This window comes from Mus caroli, unplaced genomic scaffold (assembly GCF_978045245.1).
Source record: "Mus caroli unplaced genomic scaffold, Mus_caroli_1 scaffold_1, whole genome shotgun sequence".
In the NCBI taxonomy this organism is placed as follows: Eukaryota; Metazoa; Chordata; class Mammalia; order Rodentia; family Muridae; genus Mus; species Mus caroli.
The window spans coordinates 163,193,090-163,206,492 of NW_028227256.1; the positions used below are offsets into that span (position 1 = coordinate 163,193,090).

At 44.7% G+C, this 13,403-nt stretch overlaps 1 protein-coding gene across 4 annotated transcripts in view; it reads left to right on the forward strand.

Moving 5' to 3' along the window:
- Positions 1-13,403, forward strand: part of Adcy10 (adenylate cyclase 10) — an 88,121-nt gene that overhangs the window by 34,642 nt on the left and 40,076 nt on the right. For all 4 annotated transcript variants that reach the window (XM_085842556.1, XM_085842557.1, XM_021150515.3 and 1 more), the window contains 5 exons: positions 716-907; positions 1,937-2,055; positions 2,359-2,435; positions 4,264-4,453; positions 7,772-7,827. In XM_085842556.1, coding sequence (XP_085698682.1) covers positions 716-907; positions 1,937-2,055; positions 2,359-2,435; positions 4,264-4,453; positions 7,772-7,827 — 634 coding nt within the window. The remainder of the gene's footprint in view (positions 1-715; positions 908-1,936; positions 2,056-2,358; positions 2,436-4,263; positions 4,454-7,771; positions 7,828-13,403) is intronic.

A 13,403-nucleotide genomic window follows, 5' to 3' on the forward strand; every position in this document is an offset into this window, starting at 1 on the left:
TATAGAAGGGGGAACCTAAATCAAACAACAAAGCAAAGCACGCCACCCAAAAGAGGTCATGTATTACACGGGATGCTGGAATCCAGAGTTGGGTTTAATTTGCTACTTTCTGTTTACATAACCTTGGGGGAAATCGTGTTACTTCTCCACGTGTCTGCTCTTTAATTTGTAAAATGGGAACACTAATGCTAGGTTTTGAACTTCTGTCTGAAAATAGTGGGATAGAATCTAAAAATATTCCAGAAGGCACCAGGATCTGAAAGTACAAGGTGAAGTTATATAAAAGATTATTTTTCTACCCAACTATAAAAATAAGAAATCAGAAGCAGTAGTAGAACTTAATGTGAACGCATGTCAGCATGAGGGATTTGGTTGTTAGGTAATGTAGCAATAGTGGCCAAATTAGCAACCACATAAATCTTCATTGACCAGTAGTGTGTGTGTGTGTGTGTGTGTGTGTGTGTGTGTGTGTGTGTGCGCGCGCGCGCATATATTTGCTTGGTTGGCTTCAATGGAAGAGATTTGATAATGGGTTCTAACCATCTTCTCATTTTCCTGTGGGTTGGCTCTGTGAATTGTACCTCACACTGAGATAGCTTCAGTTGCTGCTGAAGGCTTTCTTCCCAGTATGGACTTTGGGTACAGGCTAGAGTGGTGCTAAAAGGGTTCTGCTGCCCAGAGCGCACACTGCAGAAAGCTGCCCTCTCCCTTACAGATCGATGACAAGCAGCTTCGGGGCTATTTATCTGAGCTTCGCCCTGTGACAATTGTGTTTGTGAACTTGATGTTTAAAGAGCAAGACAAAGTAGAAGTCATAGGCTCAGCCATCCAAGCTGCCTGTGTACACATCACTTCTGTCTTGAAGGTCTTCCGAGGCCAAATCAATAAGGTCTTCATGTTTGATAAGGTAAGTACGTACTACAGAATGGGAAACTTCACACAGTGTCAGGTTAGCACTGAGTCCAAGGACATTGGTGAGGTGGAGGGAACCGACAACGGGATACTTAATGTAGGACACCACTCTTTGTAACAGCTCATGCATGGCCGACATGCCAGGCGTTCCTCTCGACATTTTACCTACATTCATTAATTTAAGCCTTGTGGCTACCCTTTGTTACTGTGGTGTTTCTTGATACAGAATCTCACTCTGCAACTCTGTTCTGGAACTCACTTTGTAGACCAGACTGATCTTGAATCAGAGCTCAGTCTGCCTCTGCCTCCTGAGTGCTGGGACTAAAGGTGTGTAACACAATGCCTTTTAAATCATATCTTATTTTATATGTGCATATGTGCATGGGCACATGTGTGCCAAGGCGTGCATGTAGAAGTCAGAGGACAATTTTCTTCCACTGTGTGAGTCTGCCTTTATTTACTGAGCTATCATTTTTTTAATTAATTAGTTTTATTTTATGTATATGAGCTCATATATATGTATGTGTCTGTGCATCACATGCATTCTTGGTGCCCCAAAAACGTTAAAAGAGGAGCATCATAGCCCTTGGAACTGGAACTGTAGATGAGTAAGAACTTCTGTTGGATGCTGAGAACTAAACCGAGGTTCTCCGTAAGCGCTGACAAACTCTAGACAAACACATACACACACACACACACACACAGAGAGACTCACGAACTCATGCACACACCCAAGCACACACCCTATGTATGACTCTTTTCTTTAAAAGACAGAGTCTTGATATGTTCCAGGCTGTCCTGGAACTTTTTATGTAGGCCAGGCTTTTCTGGAACTCACAGCGACCCACCTGCCCCCTCTTCCTACTTCTGGAACTACAGGTGAGCATTCCCTAAGCCATCTTGACAGATTCTACCAGGCAGACACCAGGATGAAACCCAATTCTGAAAGGGAAACTCGCTGTGGCAATTCTTGGTTAGGCCTTTTGGGATGGTACAAGGTGTGTCTGCTGACTCTCACTTACAGGGCTGCTCCTTCCTCTGTGTCTTTGGTTTCCCTGGGGAAAAGGCTCCTGATGAGATCACTCATGCTCTGGAAAGTGCCGTGGATATATTCGACTTCTGCTCCCAGGTCCACAAAATCCGGTGAGTGTCAACTCTAATCTTATCCAGTAGTTCCTGGGCTGTCTTAAAGGAACAGAGAGGATGGGGGTACAGGAAACTGGGATGAAGAGAAAGAGTGGATGACTTGGTTTGATGCTTCAAGCATTCTTTCCTCTATATCCCTTCGGTGTATATAACTGTCCTAGACTGAGCATGAAAAGTTATTTATTTGAAATAGCCTCTCCTCCCCCTCCTATCCTACTTCCCTAGCCTTGCCACATTTTCTATGCTCCTCATCTTTTCTGTAAATACTCATTGTTAATCTCTTTCTACGCACGGCGTCAGCACTGTCTCCATCGGTGTTGCCAGTGGGATTGTCTTCTGTGGGATCGTTGGACACACTGTGAGACATGAGTACACAGGTGTGTAGAGCCGACCTAGTTTCACTTGGCTTTCAACAAACAGAGATTTGTATGGGGGGGGGGTGAGAGAGAGAGAGAAGAGAGAAAGATGGAGATAGAGACTCTGTCCTTAGAGAGTTTATAGACTTTCCAGGTGGAACAAAGCCATGTTGCTTTGGCCACTGACAGTGCCATGCCCGCAGTGTGTGTGACAGTGGCTTGCCCGCAGTGTGTGTTTCTGGTACTATGGATGAGTATAAGAAATATGAAGTTACTTCCCCACCACCCACATGGTGAATCACAACCATATGTAATTCTAATCTGGGTTGATCTGAAGGCCTTCTTCTGACCTCTGAGGGTGCCGTACATACATGCAAACAAAACACTCATACATATAAAATAATAAAATAAATAATGCAAACTTTTGTTTGCTTTTGTTATTGTCTTAGATACAGGGTTTCTCTCTGTAGCCCTGGCTGTCCTGGAACTCGCTCTATAGGCCAGGTTACCTTCAAACTCAAGAGATCTGCCAGCCTCTGCCTCTCAAGAAAAAATTTTTTTCAAGTATGAAGTCATTGGAGATATTTTCAGAATCCTTGGCCTGTTGGCCCCAGAGTCCCCAATGACCAGGTCTGGTTACTCACTGAGATGATGTAATCGGAAAAGAGGTGAGCGGCTATGCAGCAAGACAAGGCTTTATTCAATGTAGCCACAGCAAAAGGAACAGGGGAGCCAGCATCTTACCCCTCCCTCTTCAAGGTGTTGATGGTAGATACAGGGGTATACAGAGGGGTAATAAAAGGAACGGGGCAAGAAATACACAAAGATGGGCAGAACTGGCCAAACTGGGCTGTGTACATCAGTCTCTTAGGAGATGATTACTTGAGATCCCTATACTGAAAGGATAACTGCAGGGCTCGGTGTCCCTGACATTTGAGAAAAATCGAGGAGGATAAATGACTCGAAGAGAAATGTATGTCATGACAGGGACTGATGTGTTAAACATTTTGTCCCCATTACGAAATGCCCTGGAAAACAGCCTAAGGGAGCCATTGTGGTTTGCAGGCCAAATGTTCCCATAAGCTCCTGTGCTTGAACACTTGGTCTCCTGATGGTGATGCTGGTCTGGGAGGCTGTGGGACCTTTGGGACTATGGCCTACCCAGCAAAAATGGACCATTAGGATCTCAGCAACAGAGAGATGCCATGTCTCAAAACAAAACAAAAGCATAGCTAGATGTATGGTGGTGTCTTTAATCCCAGCACTCCAGAAGCAGGTGGATCTCTGTAAGTTCGAGGCCAGCTTGGTCTACAGAGTGAGTTCCAGGACAGTCTGGGTTGTTACACAGAGAAACCCTGTCTCAAAAAACAAAGCAATGCCCCCTTCCCCTCCCCCCCCCCAGTAAAACACACACACACACACACACACACACACAGAATTACCAAATGAAGTTTTTATCCAGCAGACATACACCATTTTGAGGGTCAGTTCCCTTAGACCAACACACTGCTTGTTGACGTCATCACAGAATATCAGCTATATCTCACTTATCCACACGTCCTCAGGCCTGTGACCCTTACAAACGCCCCACTATGCTTAAGGCCTTTTAAATCCCAGAACAGACTATCCTCTCGGTCTCCTAGATTAGACAGAAACCTTGCTACTGGCTGAGTTAACTGTTGAAGATTGCTTGAAATAGGCCCTGGCCGACTGAAGGCTAAACTTGTGTGCCATTCACGATAGGCAGAAGAAATTGGGGGGTAGGGGGAGTCTCCCCCAGTTCCATGGGGTCTAACAGCTTTCGCTGTCGGTTTTCTCCTCCCACCCTGGCTCTGCCTGCCCGTTGCAGTCATCGGTCAGAAGGTTAACATTGCTGCCAGGATGATGATGTACTACCCGGGCATTGTGACCTGCGACTCTGTCACCTACGATGGCAGCAACCTACCAGCCTACTTTTTTAAGGAGCTTCCGAAGAAAGTTATGAAAGGAGTTGCAGACCCTGGACCAGTGTATCAGTGTTTGGGCCTCAATGAGAAAGTGTGAGTGTGGGTATTGACTGCTAATTTTTTTTTAGAAAAGGGGTGATTTTAATAGCAAATAATTGGTGCCCTAGTTGAGATTCAAAACCATTTCATGAAACTGAAATCTATATCTTCCCAGACCTGGGTCCAGGCTTTAAACATCCTTCATCTTTCACTGTTTGACTAATATTGCAGCAAGAGAGAAAGAAGCTCATTCTTTGCCCAGGCTTGAGAGTTTAAGGGTGTTTCTTCAGCAGCTGTGCAAACAGACCAGAGAGTCCCCTGATTTCAGTACAGACAGGCAGATCTGGTCACCATTCAGTACTCACAGATTATGTCAACTGTAGGCCCAGCATCAAGAGAGGTCAAAGAAGACAAGATAGTGTTCTGGGTCTTTGCTAAACCCCAGCTTAGATGTGTGGATATCCCTTTGGGCTTGAAATTGTTCAGCCAGGCAGCAGTGGCACATGCCTTTAATCCCAGCACTCGGGAGGCAGAGGCAGGAAGACTTCTGACTTCTAAGCCACCCTGGTCTACAGAGAGAGTTCCAGGCCAGCCAGGGTTTCACAGAAAACCCTGTTTTGAAAAAAAAAAAAAAAAAGGAGAGAGGGAAAGAGAGAGAGAGAGAGAGAGAGAGAGAGAGAGGGAGGGAGGGACGGAGGGAGGGAGGGAGGGACGGAGGGAGGAAGGAAGGAAGGAAGGAAGGAAGGAAGGAAGGAAGGAAGGAAGGAAGGAAGGAAGGAAGGAAGAAGGAAGGACCAGTAGCTTCTAAACACTTCATGTTAACATTCAAATTCCTCGCAACAGCATACAAGGGAGCTTTTCCGAGATCACCCCCTCCTGCACACCCTCACTGGGATTGTCTAATGGCTTTTCTCACTACTCTGCCCAATCCATCTTTAAAATATAGCTCAGGAACCTTCCTCTTTGTGGGGGTGGCTCTGGCACTCCCCAGGCCCCACTAGACATGGGAGCCCTTCCCACCATTGGGTAACTCTACAGCACACGCTCCCAGTAGGCCGGCTTCTCCCAGACTCTTTGGTTATTGGTTCTAGAGATGGACCCCAGGGCCTCATTCATGCTAAGCATATGCTTTACCTCCAAGGTGTATCCCCCAATTCTCATATCCCCGACTTCTCACTGCACTGTGAGCACAGGGAGGCACTCACTCTTATATCCCCTGTGCTGGGCACACAGTAGGTCTCCCAACAATGCTGAACCAATGAGTGGTGTGTGAATAAACAGCAGGGGAATAGACCAGCGTTACTCCAGGAACAAACTAGACCCTAGGTCTTAAAGAGTCCATCTTCAGAGGCTACATACAGTTGATTTAGACATTTCTTTCTCTTCACTCTGTGTTCCTGTGGCTCAGCGCCCTGCTTAGCACGCACAGCTCATCACTAAGTAGTGACTGACTAAGTGAAAGGATAGTGATGGTGTTTTGGAGAGCGCTTATTAAATATGCACTCTACCTCAAAATATACTATTTATTCCTATGGTTGACTGCAGGAGGTAGAAACATTTTACTATCCCCATTTTATACACTGAAATGCTATTAACTAACTCACCAAGGGTCTCTCTAGTCAAGCCAGGGAGTGAAGATACAAACTCACAGTAACACAGCCTCACAGGTGACCACAAACCTCAGTGGCACAAGACAACAAACATCAACAGACTTCTTGTTGTTGTTGTAAACATCAACAGATTTGTTGTTGTTGTTGTTGTTGTTGTTGTTGTAATGGATCAAACCATTCACCCTGTCCATGCTAGGCCTTCATGTTTTAGCTATATCCCAACACAATTAATAGGTTTTGTTTTGGTGTTCCTCCCCCCAGGAAAATATGGGACACTGTTGATAGTAGTCAGCAGGTTATAAGCTGATCCAAGATGGCATCAGCTGAGACATCGGGGTCAACCGGGCTTACAGAGCTAGATCAGTTTGGTTCTGCCTGTCTCATACTCCACCAGGCACGTTGCCATAGTAATATGTGAAGGACAAGACACAGTCGGCTCACGCACAAGCATTTCTCTTTCTCCTGTTTGCTGACATCTGATCGGCCAGATCATTCATAAGGTTAAAGCCACAGCAGGAAGGCAGTGCCCAGCTAGATGACAAGGGGTGGGGTACAGGTATGGTACTGAAGTGGGTCACTACATCCAGTCACCCCAAAATCTCCAAAGCCTGAAGTCTTCGTGATTTTCCTGTGCCATCCCTCCAGATGGAGAAAAATGCATAGACACACATATGCAGCTATGAATAGCTGCCCTCAAGCTTTTACATTAGACAACTAGCTGTATGTACCACGGGAGAGTTTGGTAGGTGCCTCTGGAGAAATATGACAAAGTAGCAAGGCAGAACACAGAAGAGAACAATCCAAAGTGAAATTTACACTAAAAGGCACACACACCCAGCCTGTATTTAGACACTGCCACCACTAGCCACAGGTTGTTGGACAAGTTTCTGCACTTCCTTTACTCATTTGTAAAATGGACGTTAGGTGATACTTTTGTCTCCCTGGCTTTTTGTTTGTTTTTAAGTTGGTTGGATGGTTGGTTGGTTGGTTGGTTGGTTGGTAGGTTGGTTGGTTGAGTTTTGTGGGTTATTTTTGGTAGTACTTGGAATTGAACCTGAGCCATCACGTGTGCTGGGCAAATCCTCTCCCACTGGGTTACAGTCCTAACACAGGAGTCACACCTCCTAGTATTTTATTTGGTCAGAGTTAAAGATACTTGTTGAGAGCCAGGAATGGTAGCACACGCCTTTAATCCCAGCACTTGGGAGGCAGAGGCAGAGGCAGTCGGACTTCTGAGTTCGAGGTCAGCCTGGTCTACAAAGTGAGTTCCAGGACAGCCAGAGTTATACAGAGAAACCCTGTCTCAAAAAACCAAACCCCCCCCCAAAAAAAGATACTGGTTGAGAAAAAAAGATGAGCAGTGAATTGCTTAGAACTATGCAAGACTCATAGCAAGTGCCCAGCAAAATAGAGCTGATATTGAGCAGTCCATAGACTCTCTCCAGGATGTGAGAGTATGAAGCACATCCAAGATTGTTGGGGTCCACCTGCCCCCCTCTGCCCTCCAAAGGGTTCTTGTCTACCAATGCAGGTACAAAAGTCATTTGCTAAGTAGTGTGCCAGGTACTACAGTAATAGTTAGTACAGAAGTTGTTTGGACTCTGTTACAAGTAGATCTGATCTCTTCCCCTCTTGGTAGCTGCAACCACGGAATAGAGGCTTATTAGAGATCTTTTTTTAAAAAAAAAAGGCTTAAGAAGTCACTTTTGCCCTCAGTGTTTCTGTTTTGAATCTAACATCTTTTCTCTCTTTCTCTCTTTAGCATGTTTGGTATGGCATATCTCATCTGCAACAGATATGAGGGCTACCCTTTGCTGGGTAGGTAGTGAGCCTTGATTTGAAACTTTCTCTGTTTTTGTTTTTGGCTTTATTTTTTAAGGGTGGGGAGCAAGTAGAGACTAAGTCAAGGCTTTGTGCATATTGCATAAGCTCTTGGTTCTTTATTGAACTGTAGCAAGACATAGAGAAAAGGGTAGCAATGAGAAGCATGCACCCTAATGAATTATGACAAAATGAAGGTATATACTTATCACACAGGTCAAAGGTCAGAGAAATGGCACGGTGGCTAAAATGTCTGCTGTGCAAGTTTGAGGACCTGAGTTAAAATCCACAAGACCCACATACAAAGCTGGGCTTGACTACACACTTCTGTAACCCTAGCACTGGTGGGTTGGGAACAGGTGGATCCCTGGTGCTTGCTGACTGGGGAGTGTAGCCAGTGGCTGAGCCTGGGTTTAGTCAGAGATCCTGTCTCAGAGATACCCACTGTCAGCCTCTGGCCTCCACATCCATGAGCACATGTGCACCCACATCTGTACGCCTATATACCACTCATGCACATATACACTCATACAAAAGAGAGAGGAAAATAATCATGTGTTTAAAATCCCCACATGTGTCTCCCTGCTTCCTCCCTCTTCCCTTTCCCCGTCCCAGGGCTCGATTATTTATTCTTATTTTAAAACTCACATAAAGCTGGACATGATGTCATGCGGATTTAGTTCCAGCACTCAAGAGGCAGAGACAGGTAGATGTCTGTGAGTTTGTGGTCAGCCTGATCTACATAAGAATTCCAGGGGCTACATAGTGAGACCTTGTCTTTAAAAAAACAAACAAACAAGAATAACTTAAACCCAGCATGATGACTTACCAGATATTCAGGAGGCAGAGGAAGGAGGATTTCTGGAACCCAGGAGTTTAGGGCCAACCTGTATAACATACAAATGCCTCCTCTCTTAGACACACACAGAAAAGCATCATTCATGCTCCTGGAGCCATGCCGTTTATATACTGTAGAGTGTCCATGCAAAAGGAAGGAGTAGAGGGTCAGAATATTCAAGAGATGCAGAGACATGAGGACATGGCCAGGGCCATGGCTTCTGTTGTGGGAAAGGGAAGAAGAAAGGACCAGAGCTGAGACAGGGGTGGAAGGGGGGAGGCACTGTGTCTGTGCTCCCTACCCAAAGAAAGCACCACTATCCCTGGCTCCCCTCCCTCACTCTGACCCCCTAAGACTCCACCTTTTCTTCTGCCTCTGGCTCATCCTCTTTTGGCTCCCCTTGACTCTTCCCTACTGAATACTGGCAGGTACTTAGTTGGATTCTTATGATCTAACCACCCCACTGTACTGAAGATGCCCCCCTGCTCCCCCGCTTCTCTCTGTCCCCAGACAGCACCTCCCCCTCCACTGGGACAGAATTTTTGACTCTCCTCCCTACCCCTTTGGAAAAAACAAAAAATAAAATAAAATAAAATACTGACTACCCAGAAAGGGACTTTAGACAGCAGGGAAGGGGCTGAAGGGGAGAGCATAGGATGGTCAGGGAAAAGGTTCACAAAGCCCCGGGAAGAAAGCACGGATTAAAAGTGGAAGGTGGTGTCTCCTGCCACCCTCACCCATGGTCACTTTCCAGGGGACTTCAGCACAACAGAATAAGATATTTTGTAGGATCAGCTGGGCAGGGAGAAAAGAGGAGTAGGAGAAACATTGAAACCGAGTGACTTCCCTTCTAGAATGTGCTTCGCCCTCCTACCCTCCTGGAGGCTCCTTGATTGAAGAAGAGTGAGCAGTTGAGTTTCATTTCCCTATACCCAGTTCTTTCCAGAAGCGCAAAAATGAACACACAGGACAACACCTCTGTACACCTTCTCTTATTCACTCATGTGTTCTGACATGTTTCCATCCGAGTTGTTGTCTGCCTCTATAATCACTCTTTTTTTTAAAGATTTATTTATTTTATGTATGTGAGTACACTGTAGCTGTATAGATGGTAGTGAGACTTCGAACTGAATTTAGAACTTCTGCTCACTCCAGTCAACCCCACTTGCTCAGCCCCTGCTCGCTCTGGCCCAAAGATTTATTTACTATTATACATAGGTACACTGTAGCTGTCTTCAGACACACCAAAAGATCTCATTACAGGTGGTTGTGAGCCACCCTGTGGTTGCTGGGATTTGAACTCAGGACCTTCGGAAGAGCAGCCGGTGCTCTTACCCACTGAGCCATCTCGACAGCCCTCTATAATCACTCTTGATTGCTACACTCCTGCATGCCATATTACAAATGCACCAGTTATTTTTTTCCTGGTATCTAAGGTTTGGGTTATCTGCAGGTTCTTACAGACAGTGTTGCCATAAGCATTCTTACGTCTTTTTAATAAACATTTTCTAAGAGAAGAGGAGTAGGTTGGTGCAAGCTCTGTAATACCAGCTCTCAGGAGGCCTAGGCAAGAAGTTTGCCACAGTGCAGGACACCATCAAACCACCACCATCTCCACAATCATCAAAGAAGATTTTAAAAAAGCATGCATATGCATTGTTTGTTTAGTATGTATGTAAAGGTACACATATGTGCATATCTGTATACATGAGTGATATTGTCAGAACAAAGGGAATAATTTTGGTAAATGATGCCATCGCCCTTCATCTTTGCCAGCAGTCACTTTTGTTAGTCTTTACCACTTAAGCTCATGTGGAGTATGCAGTGGCCCCTTCTTGTTGTTTCCGTCTATCATTGCTCAGATGTGGCTGAGGTCTATTTTGGGGCTATTTGATCCATCTTTTCAATAAAACGATTACACAAATTTCTCTTTCTATTTTTTTCCTCTGAGTTAGGATTTTTTTCCTCTTTGAGGCAGGGACTGGCTTGTATTTTTGTTGGGGTGGTCACTGCTGTTGGGATAAAAATCCATACAATTAAGGTCCAAGATGGCTTTAAATTAGCTACCTGTCTGTGACAACCTTGAACTCATGACCCTCTGTCTCTACCTCTGGAGTACAGGTATTCTGGAGTACAGGTGGCCTGTGCCACCACAGTGGGTTTCTCTTTCTCCTTAAACAAGGAACCCTTCACAAATTGGTATGCCATCTATGTACAGAGTCCTTGCTAATTATCTATCAGTCCATTTTCAACTGTTTGCTAAGGCAGTTATTTAATGAACAGACTTCTTAACTGCAATGTAACTCAATTTTTGTTTGTTTGTTTGTCTTAAACCCACATTTCTCTGTGTGCTATTTAACAAAGCTTTCCTCATCCATATGTTTGGAGAAGTATTTCCTAGCTTTTCTTCCAGAAATTCTGTTTTACCTTTTATGTTTAAATGTATAAGGGCTTAGGGGTGTGGTTCAGTGGGAGAGTGCGTGCTTACCGTGCATAGTGCTTAGTGTGCACAAGGTTCAATCCTCTGTCACCCACAAAAACGCTTTCACTTACAATCTATGTAGAAGTGATGCAATTGGGATTTGGTGGCAGGGACCCTCTCAAAGCTAATTCACCTTGGAAAGGAAGTAAATCTAAAAAGGCAACAGTGTATTTGGGGAAGAGACCCAACCTAGCCTGGCTATCGATCCTGAAGACGCATATTCACAGTAGTCCTTGCTCTTCCCCTCTATTAGATTTAACATCCCTAGAAGATGTATTGAAAGTTAAGTCCTAGCCACAACGGTGTCAGAGGTCATTAAGAAAATGAGACTCTGTCCTTCCTTTGGAGCTGTGGTTCTCAATTTATGGGTCTTCACCCCTTCAGTAAACCTCTGTCTCCAAAAATATTTTACATTATGATTCATAACAGTGGCAAAATTGCAGTTATGAAGTAGCAAGGAAAGTCATTTTTTATGGACGGTGTGGGGTGGGTCACCACATGAGGTATCGCATTAGAGGGTCGCAGCGAGAGGAAAGATGAAAAGCACTGCTTGGGGGGAATGTTAGGCTGGAATCTTAGTGTCTTCAAAGCTTGAGGGAGGCCAGTCGTTCCTAAGCTGTACAACAAAGCATTCGGGCCAACACAAACACCCCACAGAAACACAGGCTTGCAGCAATTACACCCGGTAAGCCACGACTCCCACGCACATAAAGCCATGGAGGAGGGAGAGTAGCCACCTCCCCTTCCTCCAAAGCCTTGTTTCCCACCCCCAAGAAGTGCTTGCAGTGCTGACTCAAAGTAGCCGGAGTTCTAGACTGTCAGTCACCTTAGAGTGCACAGGATAATAGGCAGACCTTCCTCGGTTTGATCCAGTTGATGAATCAGTCTCTTTAGGTCATATTCCACACACAGCGCTGGGTAAAAATCAAGTTCACATACTTTTCCTTTAAGCTGTAGACAAGGATTGTAGGAGATCAGCAGTGAGGGAAATGTTCTTCTTCACAAGAGTTCCTATCCCCAAAATTATGATAAAGGGCAACAAAATTACCTGGAAAAATTCTAGGGTTAAAAAAAAATGCACACAACAGTCGTCATAGTAGGATTTTTTAAAAATCGTTTTTGTTGTTGTTGTTGTTGTTTTTCAAAGACAGAGTCTCATGTTGCCCAGGCTGGCCTTGAACTTGCTATGTAGCCAAGGCTAGTTCTTGAGCTTCTAAGTCTCCTGCTATCTGATCCCAAGTGCTGGAATCACAAGAACGCACGAACATGTCCAGCTAGGGCTTGGTTTGCATAGACTTGAAGATAAGGTGACTTAAAAACTCATTTTAGAATTCAGTATCTGCATTCTGTATAACCAGAAGAGAGAAGCTAGAAGATTTTACTACATAGCGCTTAGACTCCCATCTTCTACGTGAGCCTAGGGTTCTCAGGAGACAGCTCGCAACACTGAAGCTCAGGTGCATCTTCACAAAGGATACGTTTCCTTCAAGAGGGTCAATAGAGCGTGCAGGGTGATTTCTATTAAACCATATCCAGAACCTCACATCGCCGGGCAAGATCCATACCTTCTTTTTCTAGGACACTTCTACCTGTAACCATCATCCAATTTCAGCCAAGCCATTAGATGACACCTGAACATGAGGTACTCTACCCACAGATAACAAAATGTGGCCCCGGGATTCATCTGTCCAGCAAAGAAACTAGAAATGATCCAAATGAGCCCACACTTCTTTTTTTTACAGAAGTTGCCCATTGCTGCAAAAGCCCAGTACTTGCAGGCCCTTCATGCTCACCCAGGTTCCTGGAGATTGTGGGCTGAGTATCAGATTTCAGCCTGGGCCTCCTACTGCATACATTTTAAGGCATTGAAGGAAAAAAAGTGATAGGGTTGTCAACCAGAATGGTTTTTTTTTTTATATTGTTCTTTTTTCCTCCTACGTTTTCCATATTTTCTACAGTGAGCATGTGTTAGTTGTATAATCTAGTCTGCTAAAGAAAACAGAAAAATAACATCTATTTTAAGGTTAGCAATCCTTGGTTCAATTCTTAGTTGTATAATCTATGCAAATCTCGAGATTTTTTGTGCAGTATAATTAAATGGAATTGTAATGAGCTGACAAATACTTTCCCTTGAGAGCAGAGGTAGAATTCAGTGGTAAAGCATTTGGCTAGCATTCCAGAGGCTCTGGGTTCCATCTCCAGCCTGATGGGGCCAGAGTAAGGACCACAACAAAACAACTTTCCATCACAGCT